Below are 19,511 nucleotides of genomic sequence, written 5' to 3' on the forward strand. Positions count from 1 at the left end.
TCCATTGCAGCAGCGCAAAAGATTTGGGACTGACCCAAAATCAGCCCCGACAGTCATGTCCTGGTAACGTCCATGCTGTGCACCACCATGGTCGCCAATACCCCACAAAGCTAAACCAGGTTTCTAGATTTTTTTCTTCTATTTTATAAAAATAAAACTACCCTATATACATAAGTGTTTAAGACCCTTTGCTATGAGACTCAAAATTGAGCTCGGGTGCATCCTGTTTCTACAATTTTATCGGAGTCCACCTGTGGTAAATTCAATTGATTGGGCATTATTTGGAAAGTCACACAGCTGTCCATATAAGGTCCCACAGTTGACAGAGCAAAAACCAAGCCATAGGTATAGCTCTGAGACAGGATTGTGTCGGCACAGATCTGGGGAAGGGTACCAAAACATTTCTGCAGCATTGAAGTTTCCCAAACACAGTGGGCTCCATGGAGTTTGCCAAAGGGCACCCAGACCATGAGAAACAAGATTATCTGGTTTGATGAAACCAAGATTAAATTATTTGACCTGAATGCCTTAGCGTCATGTCTGGAGGAAACCTGGCACCATCCCTACAGTGAAGCATGGTGGTGGCAGCATCATGCAGTGGGGATGTTTTTCAGCAGCAGGGACTGGGAGACTAGTCAGGATCGAGGGAAAGATGAACAGAGAAAAGTATAGAGCGAGATCCTTGATGAAAACCTGCTCCAGAGCGCTCAGGACCTCAGACTGGGGTGAACGTTTCCCTTCCAACAGGATAGCAACCCTAAGCTCACAGCCAAGACAACACAGGAGTGGCTTTTTCCCCCCTCAATGTTCTTGAGGGGCCCAGCCAGAGCCCGGACTTGAACCCGATTGAACATCTCTGGAGAGACCAGAAAATAGCTGTGCAGCGACGCTTCACACCCAACCTGACAGATCTGCAGAGAAGAATAGGAGAAACTCCCTAAATACAGGTGTGCCAAGCTTCTAACGTCATACCTAAGATGACTTGAGGCTGTAATCACTGCCAAAGGTGCTTCAACAAAGTACTCAGTAAAGGATCTGAATACTTATGTAAATGTGATACATTTAAAAGAAATGTGTTTTGGCTTTATCATTATGTGGTATTGTGTGTAGATTGATGAGGGATAAAAACAATTTAGAATAAGGCTGTAATGTAACAAAATGTGGGAAAAGTCTAGGGGTCTGAATACTTTACATTACAGTAGCCCAGCCTTTACAAAAATAGCAGTTGTATATTGCTGTTTATGGTTTGCACCAGCTCGCACACAGGTTGAATGTCATTTGTGTTTAGCAAACATTGCTCATTGTTTTTAAATGTAGACAAGACAATAAAGTGCTGAACAGCCTTATGAATGTATGATTATCTTTCCTATTTCTGCTTTTCTATTTGAATCCAATGCACTGACATTCAAGTCGCAACAACGTGACTTCTTTCCACCCTCACAACTAGCTACATTGTAGCAGTGTGCCACTAATTTGGCGTTTCAGAGATGTTCCCTCCCACTGTCAGTGTTGGGTCCACTGTGTTATGTGTGCTGATGGTGCAACTGTACAGTGGCCGCTATTTACCTTTTGAGGGGGGTTCCACATACACTCGCTGCTGGATATCAATTTGAAATTGACGATGGAGATGGACAGCTAGCTTGCATATAAAGACGAAATGTTTATCTTAGCTATCAGTCACTTCTGGAACACGTATCATCAAAGAAACGGTAAGGACACAAAAGGTGACTAGGTGACTAGGCATAGCGCTAGCTAGCTTCTGTACTGTGACCAGCCATGCTTAAATAGTAGAATGTGATAGAATGTAAAGTAGATACCGGTATTTAACATATAGACAAGCCTGTGCAATACATGTTTGGTGTTGCGTTTTGTTTCTGTTCACTGTATGCAATGCTGTTCGTTTAGCTAGCTAGCTGGCTTAGCTGTCCCTCCATGTCCAGATATACCTGACAGCCACCTACCTCACTGAGCTATAATAAGAACGACCGAGCTGGGCTGGCGACCATGGTGGTGCACAGCATGGACGTCACCAGGACCTGGCTTTCAGGGCTGATTTTGGGTCAGCCCCGAATCTTTTGCGCTGCTACAATGGTGTATAAAAAAATGTAGTCAACTGAATGCGCCACTTACTTCATAGAGCTGTGGTCACGTGAAACTCCCGAAGTCATCCAACGGTTATAATCAGGGGTGTAGTGCTGCTGGTGCGCAGCAGAGCGACGCTTCGCCACTTTTCACAATGGTGCTATGTCTCACAAGATCACTTAATTATTAATTAGTATTTTACATAAACATAATAAAATAGCATGATTTTATCAGACTACTATTATAGTAGTTAGGCTGATTGTGCTGAGACGTTGAATTGTCTTTCTCATTCGATGCCAGAGTTTAACTCCACCGGTTCTAAAATTCGATTAGTTCGGCTGGTTAGCCACCCTTACATCATTCAAGATCGAAATGCATATTCCCATGAAACTGACTTGTAATCACCTGTAAAACGTGAAGAATTATCATTCACGATTGACAGTGATGGTGGCCTAATTTATAATAACGTAGGCTTAATTTGGGGTTTTAGGATTTTAAAAATATAACATTTTCCTTTAGCCACTTACAGTATGTGTCGGTATAGGCAATCATGCAATTAGGCTGGTACATTGTCTGTATATTCTAAAATGATTTCATACATAGGCTTCATGTCGGTACCAACTTTCATTCAGGAATTATGGCTAACGTTTTTTTAAATGGTTCTATCTATTTTTTTAAAAATGGCACTAAACCACTGGTTATAATAAATGTAAAGCAATTGCCATGTGTGGTCAACCGATAATTCCAGCACCATTTTGATTGGGACAGCGTCATTGCACTTATTTGAGACAAGCATGGGAACTCATCTTGATAAATAAAATAAAACAATAGATCTGGATAAATCAATGTCCGATTTTTGTTTTAACTGAAACTCCGTTCGGATCTTTGGTCACAGTTAGGCTGGGAAATGTTAGCTAAATCGAGGTGAGTGCTCATGATCATTAGTCTAGCAATTGAAAGCGATTTTGTCCACACACACACATTACCCGATGAGCATCCCTGATGTTTTCCTGAACTTTCCAATACTTTTCTAATGCATCTCAGTCGCTTAGTCTACTGATGCGAAAACACATTTGTACACTTTTCACATAGGCTATTAAAGTAATTATACATGTTTTTGAATTGTTTAACATGTTAATGAGGCCTACATCGTTTCAATAACATTGTAACTGAAACCACTATTGGCTTCATTGACTTACTGAATTTATAATTTTGTAATTGTAAGCGAGGCTACTTGCTGATATATTATTTTAAATATTATTGTAACAGTAAGCCAACCTACACAGTAACCCATGCTATGTGGTTACTGACCACAATCTATTGAATTAATAATAAGTGTTGATTATTCGGCATTGGAGAGAGCATCGCTCATGGAAGAAAACAGCGATGAGGGAAGGGTGCTGGATTTGCCAAATTATAATTACTCCTGTCCCTATAAAAAATACATGAATTAATTGAAAATACTACACCAGCACAATTTAGCTACAGAAGATCTATATATATATATATATATATATATATATATATATATATATATATATATTTAAATAGCTGTAAATAGCTGTAAATTATGTTTTGTCACATTAAGAGCGCATAGGCCTTGTCTACTGTCGGGAATCCATCAATTGGGCAGCCCGCATAGAACATATTAAACAGTTGATTGTTGAGGTGAAGCTTTCAATGAAAATCAGGCAGCTAGAAGGTATTTCGCAATATTTCAAAACACAATTGCGGAGGGAAAAAAAATCTGTTTGAACAGTTGAGTGCCACTGGAAAGTTGGTGGACTATAATTTCCTCCTCATATTCTAGGCCTAAAATCTGTGTAGGCCTATCCACTATTTTCATTGGCCTTATTGGTTGCATTTATGACATTTGTTTTATTGATCTCAGTATGTACATGTCAGAGTAGCTTGTCATTTTGATCATTTGTGTGGTATAAAAAACAAACATATTATTGTAATGTCTCCATTCATGTAAAATTAGAATTACAGGAAATGATTTTAGAAAAGGCACTTTTTTTCCTCGGACACACCAGCTCCTTAGCCCTGGTCTTTAGGACTGAGCTCCGATTGTTATGAAATTCTGGTGCACGTCCCCAGGTGGTGCCAAGGCAGGGAGTGCGGTAGCGGAGGAATGCTCAACTCCGTTCTCTTAAATCTAGGCCGATAAGTGGTCAAGCGATTTGCTAGCAACAACATTAAGTCATCAGTCGATACTTTAAAAAAAATGCCAATTCAGAAAACGCCTACCTGCAACTGCGGCCCATCATGGAATACAACCAGTGACTTTTTTCCTAATTTGTGTTGCTCAAGTGGAGATGTCTTGACGTTTGAGATGTCTTGACTTGTCTTGACTTTTGCGCTGAGTTGAAAACACAAATGATGAAAAAGTCGGTGGTTTTAACTTATTCGATTAAAAAAAAGGTATTTTTTTATGAATATGAACACTATGTGGAAGGACCGTTGTTGTACAGGATAAACTTAGGTACAGATAAGAGTCTTCAGAATTGACATTTTTACAAGTATCAACTGATTGTTGTTGCTAGCACATCCTGCAACCAGTTATCAAAACTCAATTATCGCCTTGATATTAGAGGACAGAATGTTCCTCAATTAGGTGTGCAGTTGAAGTTCTGCGCAATCAATGAACCGAACCTGCTGCTATTCTATTCTATCCTGTTCTATTCTATTATTTTGACACTATTCTATAAAAAGTGCATTGTAATTCCATATATTGGATTGTATCATATTCCATGCTATTTTATATTCTATACTACTCTTTCCTGTTAAAAAAAAATATCCATGCATTTTGAAATTGAATTTATCCTGATAACAATCAATCCTCTTCACCTACAATGCGGATGGTGCCATGTACAGTAGAAGGGGATGAGAATCATGAAGCCAACCCGTCACCTGCTCCTGGTGCTTTGTCCCATGGTGATCCTGGGCTTCCTCTACTACTCCTCTGGGAGACTGCACCCCTGGGGCTGGGGACATAAATCACGTAAGTACAGTATAGCAACTACCCGTGTCCTAGACGGAGTGCCAGTCTCTTTGTGCCGTCATGCCAAATCATTGTTACTCATTGTCATGCCAAACATGTTTATAATGAGTATGATGCACCATGCTTTGCCCCCACCCCCATCCAGCATAATGTTTCCAGCATAATGTTTCCTGTCATTGTAGCAGCATGTTTTGTGTATACTACTACTTACCAGAAGGGGGAGCTAAGAGACTAAGGCAACTAAGGAAACATGGAACTGAAAGATGTACTGTATATTCAGTAAATTCAGAAATCACGTAACTAAACCAAACAAAATGAACTACACTATAGAATAAAGAAATTATATAAAGCATGATAGTAAAAATCTCTGGAGTACCTTAAATGAAATTCTAGGCAAAAAAAGCGAACTCGGCTTCATCCTTCATTGAGGTAGATGGCTTGTTCGTAACAAAACCCTTTGATATTGCCAACCACCTGAATATAATTTTTTGTTGACAATATTTGCAAACTGAGGCATGACATGTGAGCAACAAATGCTGAGCCTTTATATTCATGCATAACGGACCAAATAATGAAAGACAACGACTGTAGTTTTGAGTTCTGCAAAGTTGGTGTGGGAGAGGTGAAAATATTGTTGCTATCTCTAAATAAGGACACACCACCTGGTACCGACAACCTGGATGGTAAATTGCTGAAGTTGGTAGCGGAATACATTGTGACTCCTGTTTGACATATCTTCAATTTAGGCCTAGAAAGATAGTGTGTGCCATCAGACATGGAGGGAGGCAAAGGTCTTTCCACTATCCAAAAATAGCAGAGCCCCCGTAATGGTTCAGACAGCCGACCAATCAGCCTGTTACCAATGCTTAGCAAACCTTTGGAAAAAATCGTGTTTGACCAAATACAGTGATATTTTACAGAAAACAAATAAAAAAAAACAGACTTTCGCATGCTTATAGGGAAGGGCACTCAACATGCTCGGCACGGACACAAATTCCTGATGATTGGCTGAAAGAAAATGATAAGAAGTTTGTGGGAGCTGTTTTGTTTGTATTCAGTGCAGCTTTTGATATCATCGATCATACCCTCTTGGTGAAAAAACGTAGGCGTTATGGATTTACATCCTCTGCCTCATCATGGAATGACAGTTACCCGAGTGTGGTGAACCACAAGGGCAGCTGGTTTGGGTAATTATTGTTTTCTGTTTTTACTAATGACCTTTCACTGACCTTGAATAAAGCCTGTGTGTCTATGTACTCTGACAATTCAACCGTATACACGTAAGCTAAGACAGTAAAATAAGTAACGGACACCCTTAACATAGAGCTCCAGTCAGTTTTAGAATGGGTAACTAGCAATTTGTTGAAGCACCTTTGGCAGCGGTTACAGCCTCGAGTCTTCTTGGGTATAATGCTACAAGCTTGGCACACCTGTATTTGAGGAGTTTCTCCCATTCTTCTCTCTCAAGCTCTGTCAGGTTGGAGGGGGAGCGTCACTGCACAGCTATTCTGAGGTCTCTACAAAGATGTTCCATCGGGTTCAAGTCCGGGCTCTGGCTGGGCCACGAAAGGAAATTGAGACTAGTCTCAAAGTCACTCCTAACATTAACATTTAACATTAACATTGAAGTCATTTAGCAGACGCTCTTATCCAGAGCGACTTACAAATTGGTGCATTCACCTTATGACATCCAGTGGAACAGCCACTTTACAATAGTGCATCTAAATATTTTAAGGGGGGGGGGGTGAGAAGGATTACTTTATCCTATCCTAAGTATTCCTTAAAGAGATGGGGTTTCAGGTGTCTCCGGAAGGTGGTGATTGACTCCGCTGTCCTGGCGTCGTGAGGGACTCCTGCGTTGTCTTGCTGTGTGCTTAGGGTCATTGTCCTGTTGGAAGGTGAACCTTGCCCCAGTCTGAGGCCCCGAGGCCTCTGTAGCAGGTTTTCATCAAGGATCTCTCTGTACTTTGCTCCATTAATTTTTCCCTCGATCCTGACTATTCTCCCAGTCCCTTCCATTGAAAAACATCCCCACAACATGATGCTGCCACCACCATGCTTCACCGTAGGGATGGTGCCAAGTCTCCTCCAGAAGTGACGCTTGGCATTCAGGCCAAAGAGTTGAATTTTGGTTTCATTAGAGCGGATCATCTTGTTTCTCATGGTCTGAGAGACCTTTAGGTGCCTTTTGGCAAACTCCAAGCGGGCTGTCATGTGCCTTTTACTAAGGACTGGCTTCCGTCTGACCACTCTACTATAAAGGCCTGATTGGTAGAGTGCTGCAGAGATTGTTGTCCTTCTGGAAGGTTTTCCCATCTCCACAGAGGAACTCTGGAGCTCTGTCAGAGTGACCATCGGGTTCTTGGTCACCTCCCTGACCAAGACCTTCTCCCTGATTGCTCAGTTTGGCCGGGCGGCCAGCTCTAGGAAGAGTCTTGGTGGTTCAAAAATCCTTCCATTTAAGATTCTTGGGGACCTTCAAAGCTGCAGACATTTTTTGTACTCTTCCCCAGATCTGTGCCTTGACACAATCCTGTCTCGGAGCTCTACTTGTAAATCCTTTGACCTCAATTGTCTCCAGGCTTAAAAATCCATCATTAACCTTTCTGCTCCCCTTCATCTACACTGATTTGAAGTGGATTTAACAAGTGATGTCAATAAGGGATCATAGCTTTCACCTGGATTCAACTGGTCAGTCTGTCATGGAAATAGCTGTTCCTAATGTTTTGTACACTAAGTGTATGATGTATTTCCTGCATTTTATTTGTTGTGTTTTCTTTCCTGTTTCGACCCCCTGTAGAGTAGCTAATTGGGCATCCCAATAAAATATGAAATATTAATACTACATCTGGCATGTGCATATGTAAATAGGCTGCATCGCAGATTGAGATTGCAGTGGTGGGCTCATCTGAAACACCTTGAAACGAAAAACCGGACAAGAGGGACATGTAGGCTACTTAATAAGTTGGAGTTGCAAAACTGCAGTGTATTTTAACAAATGCTGTGACACGATACTAATCAATGTATTTGATGCGACTATACTCTATATACTCTGTTCTTTTCAGTTGTGCTTTTTGTCCCCAGAATGATTTTGATTCTTCAAAGGCTGTTTGTTTATTGTCATTAGCAATAAACTGACATGTTTTATCACACCATGTAGTAATGTTGGAACCAGCTAGAACTGCTGCCTCTACTTCTCTAACTATTATTTGCACAACCATTATTTTGTGTCTTTAATTTGCGATGGAAAGCTTAAATATCTTTTTTTCATGTGATATTGTGTCTGCCTTACTCTTTCATAGCATAAAGAAAAGCACTTTTGTATACCAGCATTAGCCATCTAGCTTTTCACAGATTCAACTTGATTCACTAAAGCATTTAATTGCATGTGTTGCCGGGGTTTAAAAACAGTTGCAAAATATTTTGCTATGGTGTGCTCCACTGAACACAACTTGGGTGACTTTCTTGTACAGTAATCTTGTTCCTAGACACTTCTTGTCTAAATGTGCGAAGAGTCTGGTGGACCAACGAGTCAAACTTGGCCTTCATTAGCCAATACAGAAAGACCAGGAGTTACTACCGGCGCGTTGGCTTAAATCAGCTTAAGGCCAACTTTGAATCGTTGATTTCCAAGGCTTACATGTGCTGTACACAATAGCCTGTGGACGAGGTTACTTGTAAAGTAACTAGTTGATACTTTTAGTGGTTGAGGGCAATGTTTCCTCTTTGCCGTCTTTCACATTTATTTATTTGTATTTTTATTTCACCTTTATTTAACCAGGTAGATAGTTGAGAACAAGTTCTCATTTACAACTGCGACCTGGTCAAGAAAATGCAAAGCAGTGCGACACAAACAACACAGAGTTACACATGGAATAAATAAACATACAGTCAATAATAAAATAGAAAAAGTCTATATACAGTGTGTGCAAATGAGGTAGGATAAGGGAGGTAAGGAAATAAATAGGCCATAGTGGCGAAATAATTACAATATAGCAATTAAACACTAGAGTGATAGATGTGCAGAAGATGAATGTGCAAGTAGAGATACTGGGGTTCAAAGGAGCAAATAAATAAATAACAATATGGGGATGAGGTAGTTGGATGGGCTATTTACAGATGGGCTACGTACAGGTGCAGTGATCTGTGAGCTGCTCTGACAGCTGATGCTTAAAGTTAGTGAGGGAGATTTGAGTCTCCAGCTTCAGTGATTTTTGCATTTCATTTTGGATTGGAGATGCTTAATGTGAGTCTGGAAGGAAAGTTTACAGTCTAACCAGACACCTAGGTATTTGTAGTTGTCCACATATTCTAAGTCAGAACCGTCCAGATTAGGGATGCTGGACGGGCAGGCAGGTGCGGGCAGCGATCGGAAGAGCATGCATTTAGTTATACTTGCATTTAAGAGCAGTTGGAGGCCACGGAAGGATAGTTGTATGGCATTGAAGCTCGTCTGGAGGTTAGTTAACACAGTGTCCAAAGAAGGGGCAGAAGTAGAGGTGGAGAGGTGGATCCGAGAATCACCAGCAGCAAGAGCCACATCATTGATGTATACAGAGAAAAGAGTCAGCCCGAGGATTGAACCCTGTGGCACCCCCATAGAGATTGGCAGAGGTCCGGACAACAGGCCCTCCGATTTGACACTGTGAACACTTCTGAGAAGTAGTGGGTGAACCAGACGAGGCAGTCTTTTGAGAAACCAAGGCTATTGAGTCTGCTGATAAGAATGTGGTGATTAACAGATTTGAAAGCCTTGGCCAGGTCGATGAATACAACTGCACAGTATTGTCTCTTATCGATGGCGGTTATGATATCATTTAGGACCTTGAGCATGGCTGAAGTGCACCCATGACCCGCTCGGAAACCAGATTGCATAGCGGAGAAGGTACGATGGGATTCGAAATGGTTGGTGATCTGTTTGTTAACTTGACTTTCGTAGACCTTAGAAAGACAGGGTAGGATAGATATAGGTTTGTAGCAGTTTGGGTCTAGAGTGTCGCCCCCTTTGAAGAGGGGGATGACCGTGGCTGCTTTCCAATCTTTGGGAATCTCAGACGATACGAAAGAGAGGTTGAACAGGCTTGTAATAGGGGTTGCAACAATTTCGGCTGATCATTTTTAGAAAGAGAGGGTCCAGATTGTCAAGCCCCTGCTGATTTGTTGGGGTCTAGATTTTGCAGTTCTTTCAGAACATCAGCTATCTGTATTTGGGTGAAGGAGAAATGGGGGCGGCTTGGGAAAGTTGCTGTGGGGGGTGCAGAGCTGTTGACCGGGGTAGGGGTAGCCAGGTTGAAAGCATGGCCAGCTGTAGTAAAATGCTTATTGAAATTCTCAATTATATTGGATTTATCAGTGGTGACAGTGTTTCCTGGTCTCAGTGTAGTGGGCAGCTGGGAGGAGGTGTTCTTATTCTCCATGGACTTTAGAGTTTCCCAGAACTTTTGGAGTTTGTGCTACAGGATGCAAATTTCTGTTTGAAAAAGCTAGCCTTTGCTTTCCTAACTGCCTGTGTATATTGGTCCCTAACTTCCCTGGAAGTTGCATATCGCGGGGGCTATTCGATGCTAATGCAGTACGCGACAGGATGTTTTTGTGCTGGTCAAGGGCAGCCAGGTCCGGAGTGAACCAAGGGCTATATCTGTTCCTGGTTCTACATTTTTTAAATGAGGCATGCTTATTTAAGATGGTGAGGAAAGCACTTTTAAGGAATAACCAGGCATCCTCTACTAACGGAATGAGGTCAATATCCTTCCAGGATACCCCTGCCAGGTCGATTAGAAAGGCCTGCTCGCTGAAGTGTTTTGGGGAGCGTTTGAGAGTGATGAAGGGTGGTCGTTTGACCGCAGACCCATTACGCACGCAGGTAATGTGATTGCTGAGATCCTGGTTGATGACTGTATTTGGATGGCAGGTTGATTAGGATGATATCTATGAGGGTGCCCATGTTTACGGATTTGGGTTTGTACCTGGTAGTTTCATTGATAATTTGTGTGAGATTGAGGGCATCAAGCTTAGATTGTAGGATGGCCGGGGTGTTAAGCATGCCCCAGTTTAGGTCACCTAACAACAGGAGCGCTGAAGAATTCACATATGGTGTCCAGGGCACATCTGGGGCTAGAAGGTGGTCTATAGCAGCAGCAATGGTGAGAGACTTGTTTCTGGAAAGGTGGATTTTTAAAAGTAGAATCTCAAATTGTTTGGGCACAGTCCTGGATAGTAAGACAGAACTCTGCAGTAGATTGCAACTTCGCCCCCTTTGGCAGGTCCATCTTGTCGGAAAATGTTATAGTTAGGGATGAAAATGCCAGGGGTTTTGGTGGTCTTCCTAAGCCAGGATTCAGACATGGCTAGGACATCCGGGTTGGCAGAGTGTGCCAAAGAAGTGAATAAAACAATTCTAGGGAGGAGGCTTCTAATGTTAACATGCATGAAACCAAGGCTTTTAAGGATACAGAAGTCAACCAATGAGAGTTCCTGTGGAATGGGAGTGGAGCTAGGCACTGCAGGGCCTGGATTAACCTCTACATCACCAGAGGAACAGAGGAGTATGATAAGGGTACGGCTAAAGGCTATAATAACTGGTCGGCTAGTACTTTCGGAACAGAGAGTTAAAGGAGCAGGTTTCTGGGCACGGTAGAATAGATTCAAGGCATAATGTACAGACAAAAGTATGGTAGAATGTGAATCCAGTGGAGGAGGTAAACCTAGGCATTGAGTGACAATGAGAGAGATATTGTCTCTAGAAACATCATTTAAACCAGGTGAGGTCACCACAGGTGTGGGAGGTGGAACTAAAGGGTTATCTAAGGTACAATGGGGGATAGTCAGCCACCAATTGTGCAAGTTCTCCCAATTAAAAAGATGAGAGAGGGCTGTAATTTTCATCATAGGTACACTTCAACTATGACAGACAAAATGAGAAAAAAAATCTAGAAAATCACATTGTAGGATTTTTAATGAATTTATTTGCAAATTATGGTGGAAAATAAGTATTTGGTCACCTACAAACAAGTAAGATTTCTGGCTCTCACAGACCTGTAACTTCTTTAAGAGGCTCCTCTGTCCTCCACTTGTTACCTGTATTAATGGCACCTGTTTGAACTTGTTATCAGTATAAAAGACACCTTTTGTTTCGAAATCTCCTAGGCAAGTCTTACTTTCAAGTAATTATTATACTGTTAAATAATGTTATTCCAGCCTGAGATTTTCTCTGCGCAATAACAAAATGTTTTAACTTTATTCCTATGCAATTACCGGAATAGGCTAACTAAAGTTATATGTAACAACGTACAGTAGGCGTACAACGTAACTACACAGCTATAGAGCATTACACGACTTTGTCGTGTTTATTTTGTACCGTTTTTTGTACAGTATTTTGTACAGTTATGTACAAAATCATGATGTTTTTTTAAAGTTACATGTTTAGGTTAAATGTCTAACTCAGGAGAAACAAGAACAACACTACTCTTCTCTATCTGTCTACTAGCACCCAGGGTCTGTGAAAATACACACATTTCAAAGCGGAAAATGATTCATGTACCTCAGGCATATCAGCATTTGTTAGCAATTTGGGAGATATGTTTGTTCACCACTCTCCACAGATGCAAGTTGAGTTTCCAAGTTCAGAAAAGGGATGGAAGGAGCGAGCCAAGCATGATGCCGTAGGGCTTCTTGTTCTCTGCCAACCTGAGTCCAGGCTTGATTTGAAAATAGCCCATTATGTAAAAACCAAGTAAACGTTTGGAGATTAGTGCATTTAACTTTACTCTGAGTGTTTAAGCTTTTTGGCAGAAGAAAGAAAGCAGGCTAACAGGTATCCTCAAACAACTGATATTGTGAGAGCAACTCAACAACCTCACACCCCCTGTCCTGATTTTACGGTACATTTACGCCAACTGCGGTGTCGCTGTTGGGTGTGTTGAACTTTCTTTTATGTGGTTTGTAAGGTGTACCTCTTTAAAAATGGTCCTCATCCCTGATTTGAGGCTGCATCCCTATTCTCTACATAATTCACTACTTTTAACCAGAGTGCTATGGGCCCTGGTCAAAAGTAGTACACTACATAGGGAATAGAGTGCCATTTGGGACACATCCCCTATCTAACAGCTTGTTCTACAACAATAGCTTGTTTTCCTATGAACCCACTATCAAGCATTGCACCTCTCAGGAGGTAGTTTGGACTTGGCAGAATGTGTATTATTCACTTGTTTGGACTCCTCAATGTCCAATGATGTGCAAACCAAACCATTCCCTTCAACTGTGTAAACTTGTTTTTATTTTTTATTTATTTCACCTTTATTTAACCAGGTAGGCTAGTTGAGAACAGGTTCTCATTTGCAACTGCGACCTGGCCAAGATAAAGCATAGCAGTGTGAACAGACAACACAGAGTTACACATGGAGTAAACAATTAACAAGTCAATAACACAGAGAAAAAAGGGGAGTCTATATACATTGTGTGCAAAAGGCATGAGGTAGGCGAATAATTACAATATTGCAGATTAACACTGGAGTGATAAATGATCAGATGATCATGTACAGGTAGAGATATTGGTGTGCAAAAGAGCAGAAAAGTAAATAAATAAAAACAGTATGGGGATGAGGTAGGTGAAAATGGGTGGGCTATTTACCAATAGACTATGTACAGCTGCAGCGATCGGTTAGCTGCTCAGCTAGCTGATGTTTGAAGTTGGTGAGGGAGATAAAAGTCTCCAACTTCAGCGATTTTTGCAATTCGTTCCAGTCACAGGCAGCAGAGTACTGGAACGAAAGGCGGCCGAATGAGGTGTTGGCTTTAGGGATGATCACTGAGATACACCTGCTGGAGCGCGTGCTACGGATGGGTGTTGCCATCGTGACCAGTGAGCTGAGATAAGGCGGAGCTTTGCCTAGCATGGCCTTGTAGATGGCCTGAAGCCAGTGGGTCTGGCGACGAATATGTAGCGAGGGCCAGCCGACTAGAGCATACAAGTCGCAGTGGTGGGTAGTATAAGGTGCTTTAGTGAAAAAACGGATGGCATTGTGATAAACTGCATCCAGTTTGCTGAGTAGAGTGTTGGAAGCAATTTTGTAGATGACGTCGCCGAAGTCGAGGATCGGTAGGATAGTCAGTTTTACTAGGGTAAGCTTGGCAGCGTGAGTGAAGGAGGCTTTGTTGCGGAATAGAAAGCCGATTCTTGATTTGATTTTCGATTGGAGATGTTTGATATGGGTCTGGAAGGAGAGTTTGCAGTCTAGCCAGACACCTAGGTACTTATAGGTGTCCACATATTTAAGGTCGGAACCATCCAGTGTGGTGATGCTAGTCGGGCATGCGGGTGCAGGCAGCGATCAGTTGAAAAGCATGCATTTGGTTTTACTAGCGTTTAAGAGCAGTTGGAGGCCACGGAAGGAGTGTTGTATGGCATTGAAGCTCGATTGGAGGTTAGATAGCACAGTGTCCAATGACGCGCCGAAAGTGTATAAAATGGTGTCGTCTGCGTAGAGGTGGATCAGGGAATCGCCCGCAGCAAGAGCAACATCATTGATATACACAGAGAAAAGAGTCGGCCCGAGAATTGAACCCTGTGGCACCCCCATAGAGACTGCCAGAGGACCGGACAACATGCCCTCCGATTTGACACACTGAACTCTGTCTGCAAACTTGATTGAATTACTTCTCTTTTTAATCATCCTGTCATCACAGTTTTAATTTGTTCATTTTTAATAGGGTTATTGCTTAATCTCATGATTTGCAATATCGTCCAACACTTTGTAAAATGGCAGGCTGAGCCGACAATGAATGATGATGTTGGCGGTAGAGCTTAGCTGCCTAGGAGCAACAGAACAGGAGATGGATGTGCTCTTCTGAGAGGGTGTCACGCCCTGACCTTAGAGAGCCGTTTTATTTCTCTATTTGGTTAGGTCAGGGTGTGATTTGGGGTGGGCATTCTATGTTGCCTATTTCTTTGTTTTGGCCGAGTATGGTTCCCAATCAGAGGCAGCTGTCTATCGTTGTCTCTGATTGGGAATCATACTTAGGCAGCCTTTTTCCCACATGTGTCTGTGGGTAGTTATTTTCTGTTTTGTCTCCGTTACCTGACAGAGCTGTTCGCTTTCGTTTTGTTACTTTGTTCGAGTGTTTTTTGTTAAGAAAATAATCATGATAACCTTCCTTCTGAAGGCGTTTACAAAGCGTGCTGGTAGTGTTAGTGGAAATTATGAGGGTGGTGGTTAATATGGATTCTTGTTTATGTCACACTCTATGACTAACACTACTCAATCAAACCACCTGTTTTCACACTGTGTTTTCCACATAGAAATAACATTTCTACAACGAACATTCCCATTCAAGTCATTGTTCTGTGATGGATGGGCCCATGGCAAGCTATTATATTTCTATGGTTTTCCCTTGGATAGGAGGGCTTGTCCAGCGATATCTAACTGAACACTTATTACCCTGGGGCTTAACTCGTTACTTAACTCTTGTGTTTCAGAGAAAGACCTGGATAGTTTTTTCTCCGTGGGACGATTATTTCACTCAGGTAGTATAGATTAAGGTTTAGAGTTAAGCCAACCCTGCCACATATAAACCCGGCATCCATGTTGGGAGGTTTTGTCAATCTTAGGAACTCATATGCATTTTCAAAAGCCTGGCTTTCTCATAGTACTCACTTAGGTGTGCTTACATTTGATTAACAAACATCTAGAATTGAGTGCAACTGCTGTAAATAGTGTATCTGGCATATCAGATGATAATAGTGGTCATTCACTGTATTATTGACACTACCGGTATATATTTAATTTATTGAAATCCATCACCTCCCAACATTTTATAACATTTCCAAACTGCCACCAGTTCAATCTTCTATGGTATGTCCACATGTTGAAATACAGTATATCTTTCAAAGACAATTATCTTCTATCTAGATGTGTTAATTTTATAGGAAAAGAATGGCTGGAAATGTACAATTTCATTCAGTATCTCTTTTGGATGTGTATGTAAGACTTCACCTTTAATGTTTTAATGATTCACTGTACATTGAGAACCAGCCTTCTTTTGAATTTCATAACCAAATGTGGATCATTCAACCTCATTAATGACCTTGACATAGGAAATGAAAACGAGCCATAGAAACACCCATAGTCGACCAAAATCCACCTTGCAGTTAAGAGATATATCTTTGTAAGAGCAGGACCCATGAGCTCCCCTGATTTCCAGACCCCGGAATCTAGAGCCCAGAGGTAGCTGGCTAGAAGCTTGCTGCTTTCCATCAGGAAACTGCTGCTAGAACAAATCTCACTCTCTGCCCAGCAATATTAAGAAGCACCTATTTATCTCCTCCCCAACTAACCCACCACACTTCACAACAAACCTCTCAATCCCATCAGCACTCAACCTGAACCTGTCACCACAGCACTCTTCCCACACACACACACATTACACACACACACTAGAGGTTGACCGATAATGATTTTTCAACGCCGATACTGATTATTGGAGGACTGAAAAGTCGATACCGATTAAATCAGACGATTTTTAAAATGTATTTGTAATATTGACAATTACAACAATACTGAATGAACACTTATTTTAACTTAATATAATACATCAATAAAATCAATTTAGCCTCAAATAAATAATGAAACATGTTCAATTTGGTTTAAATAATGCAAAAACAAAGTGTTGGAGAAGAAAGTAAGAGTGCAATATGTGCCATGTAAGAAAGCTAAGTTCCTTGCTCAGAACATGAGAACATATGAAAGCTGGTGGTTCCTTTTAACATGAGTCTTCAGTATTCCCAGGTAAGAAGTTTTAGGTTGTAGTTATTATAGGAATATTTCTCTCTATACCATTTGTATTCCATATACCTTTGTGTGTTCTTATAGGCGCTTTAGTATTGCCAGTGTAACAGTATAGCTTCCGTACCTCTCCTCGCTCCTACCTGGGCTCGAACCAGGAACACAACGACAACAGCCACCCTCGCAGCAGCGTTACCCATGCAGAGCAAGAGGGCAAATACTCCAAGTCTCAGAGTGAGTGACATTTGAAACTCTATTAGTGCGCACCCCGCTAACTAGCTAGCCATTTCACATCACATCGTTACACCAGCCTAATCTCGGGAGTTGATAGGCTTGAAGTCATAAACAGCAGCGCTGCTGGCAAAATGCATGAAAGTGCTGTTTGAATAAATGCTTATGAACCTGCTGGTGCCTACCATCACTCAGTCAGACTGCTCTATCAAATCAGACTTAATTATAATATAATATAATAACACACAGAAATACGAGCCTTAGGTCATTAATATGGTCAAATCCGGAAACTATCATCTCGAAAACAAGACGTTTATTCTTTCAGTGAAATACGGAACAGATGTTTATTTTACATTCCTGTTACATTGCACAACCTTCAATGTTATGTCATAATTACGTAAAATTCTGGCAAATTGTTGCATATACCCTGACTCTGCGTGCAATGAACGCAAGAGAAGTGACACAATTTCACCTGGTTAATATTGCCTGCTAACCTGGATTTCCTTTAGCTAAATATGCAGGTTTAAAAATATATGCTTCTGTGTATTGATTTTTAAGAAAGACATTGGTGTTTATGGTTAGTAACACGTTGGAGCAACGACAGTCCTTTTTCGCGAATGCGCACGGAATCGATTATATGCAACGCAGGACACGCTAGATAAACTAGTAATATCATCAACCATGTGTAGTTATAACAAATGATTATGATTGAATAAGTTTAAGTTTAGCAACTTACCTTGGCTGCTTACTGCATTCGCGTAACAGGCGCCCACCTTGTGAGGCAGGTGATTAGAGCGTTGGACTAGTTAACTGTAAGGTTGCAAGATTGAATCCCTGAACTGACAAGTTAAAAATCTGTCATTCTGCCCCGAACAATGCAGTTAACCCACTGTTCCTAGGCAGTCATTGAAAATAAGAATGTGTTCTTAACTGACTTGCCTAGTAAATAAAGATTAAATAAGTGTAAAAAAAAATGTTTTCTTAAAAACGGCAAAATCGGCATCCAAAATTACCGATTTCTGATTATTATGAAAACTTGAAATCGGCCCTAAATTAAAACTTGAAATCGGCGCCCATTTTCGTTTAATCGGTCGACCTCTAACACACACTCCACCACACACTGTGGTCTAGTCTCCCACAGCCAGATGGTATTAGATCAAGTTACAGCTTTATCTTCAGTGTTCTTGAAGATCTCCAAGATCTCTTCTCTTTTTATTTGTGCTTCATTTCCTTTTAAGCAGCAGGGTGCACAGAGTTATTTGCTTTAGCGGGCAGATAGCAGCACCATGAAAGAGCTGGATAACTTGAGTAACTAATGGGAGGCCTTAGATCTGGCTACTCCAGTGTCAATTTAATTGAACTCTGCCGGGCAAATGTCAAAGATCTGTACCTTTTTTTTTGTTGACTGAATGTACTGGTTTTGAAAGTGGGTGAACAGTGCTCTGCTGCTTTTCAAATACAAGTGTGACCTCTGTTTACCTTTGTTTTAACAGGAAATGTTGGATTCAAAACTATCATTTGTTTTCTTGTTTTTAACAATGGTATTGTAAATGAAGAAAGCTAAGATTGAGATTAAGTTGTCCTGACCTCAGTAAATCAGTTCAACTAAACCACATCATTTGTCTAGACACATTTGCCAGCCAGACCATTGAAAAGAGCAATTATGATATTTTATGTGTTACTGTTCCACTCCCATAAGAACATGAAGTCATGTACCAGGCCTGAAAATAAAGGGCAGAGAGGACACAGTCATTACCAGTTTAAAGAACAGCTCCAGTGACCTCTGATGATGAATATAATATGATGATTGCAGACAGACATGTTTTTATGAAGTTGAAAATGTACCCATGTCGTAAGAGATTCATATGTGTCCATGTCATAAGTAGAAATAGCTACTGCCTCATGATCCATGACGTTTCCTATGACCCAGGCTCCAACAGAAACTTACCAAAACTGTAATTCTCTCATTGCTTTCCACTAGTTGTTCTTTTAGGCTTCATGGCACCTTGTCTATAGATGATCCACAGCTAAATTAATATGAAAGAAAGTAAACATTGATTACTACACTTTTTGTTTTAGTTTGTATTCATCTGTTTTGCAATGTTTTGTTCCTTGTTCTCTAGCCATCAACATTTACTTAATCTCACTCTGTCGCTCTCTCTCTCTTTCTCGCTCTAGTGTATGACAAACAGGGATTCTTGCTGAAGTTGGATGGTAATCTGTAAGTATTCCCTTAATACATTCTCTTTTCCAGTGTGTTGTGTTTTACCCCTTCACCTGTGTTTTGACTACATGACGTTCATGTACACTGCTCAAAAAATAAAGAGAACACTAAAATAACACATCCTAGATCTGAATGAATGAAATATTCTTATTAAATACTTTTTTCTTTACAAATTTCAATGTGCTGACAA

General features: G+C 41.0%; 1 protein-coding gene across 3 annotated transcripts in view; it reads left to right on the top strand.

Moving 5' to 3' along the window:
* Window positions 1-1,516: 1,516 nt before the first annotated feature.
* The window catches only part of LOC124037912 (CMP-N-acetylneuraminate-beta-1,4-galactoside alpha-2,3-sialyltransferase-like), a 103,577-nt gene continuing 85,582 nt past the window's right edge, over window positions 1,517-19,511 (top strand). For 2 of the 3 annotated variants that reach the window (XM_046353157.1, XM_046353159.1), the window contains exons 1-3: window positions 1,517-1,709; window positions 4,960-5,086; window positions 19,276-19,318. In XM_046353157.1, coding sequence (XP_046209113.1) covers window positions 4,969-5,086; window positions 19,276-19,318 — 161 coding nt within the window. In that variant the 5' untranslated portion in view covers window positions 1,517-1,709; window positions 4,960-4,968. The remainder of the gene's footprint in view (window positions 1,710-4,959; window positions 5,087-19,275; window positions 19,319-19,511) is intronic. The other variant, XM_046353158.1, reaches the window with a different exon arrangement.

Source organism: Oncorhynchus gorbuscha, linkage group LG06 (assembly GCF_021184085.1).
Source record: "Oncorhynchus gorbuscha isolate QuinsamMale2020 ecotype Even-year linkage group LG06, OgorEven_v1.0, whole genome shotgun sequence".
Lineage (NCBI taxonomy): Eukaryota > Metazoa > Chordata > Actinopteri > Salmoniformes > Salmonidae > Oncorhynchus > Oncorhynchus gorbuscha.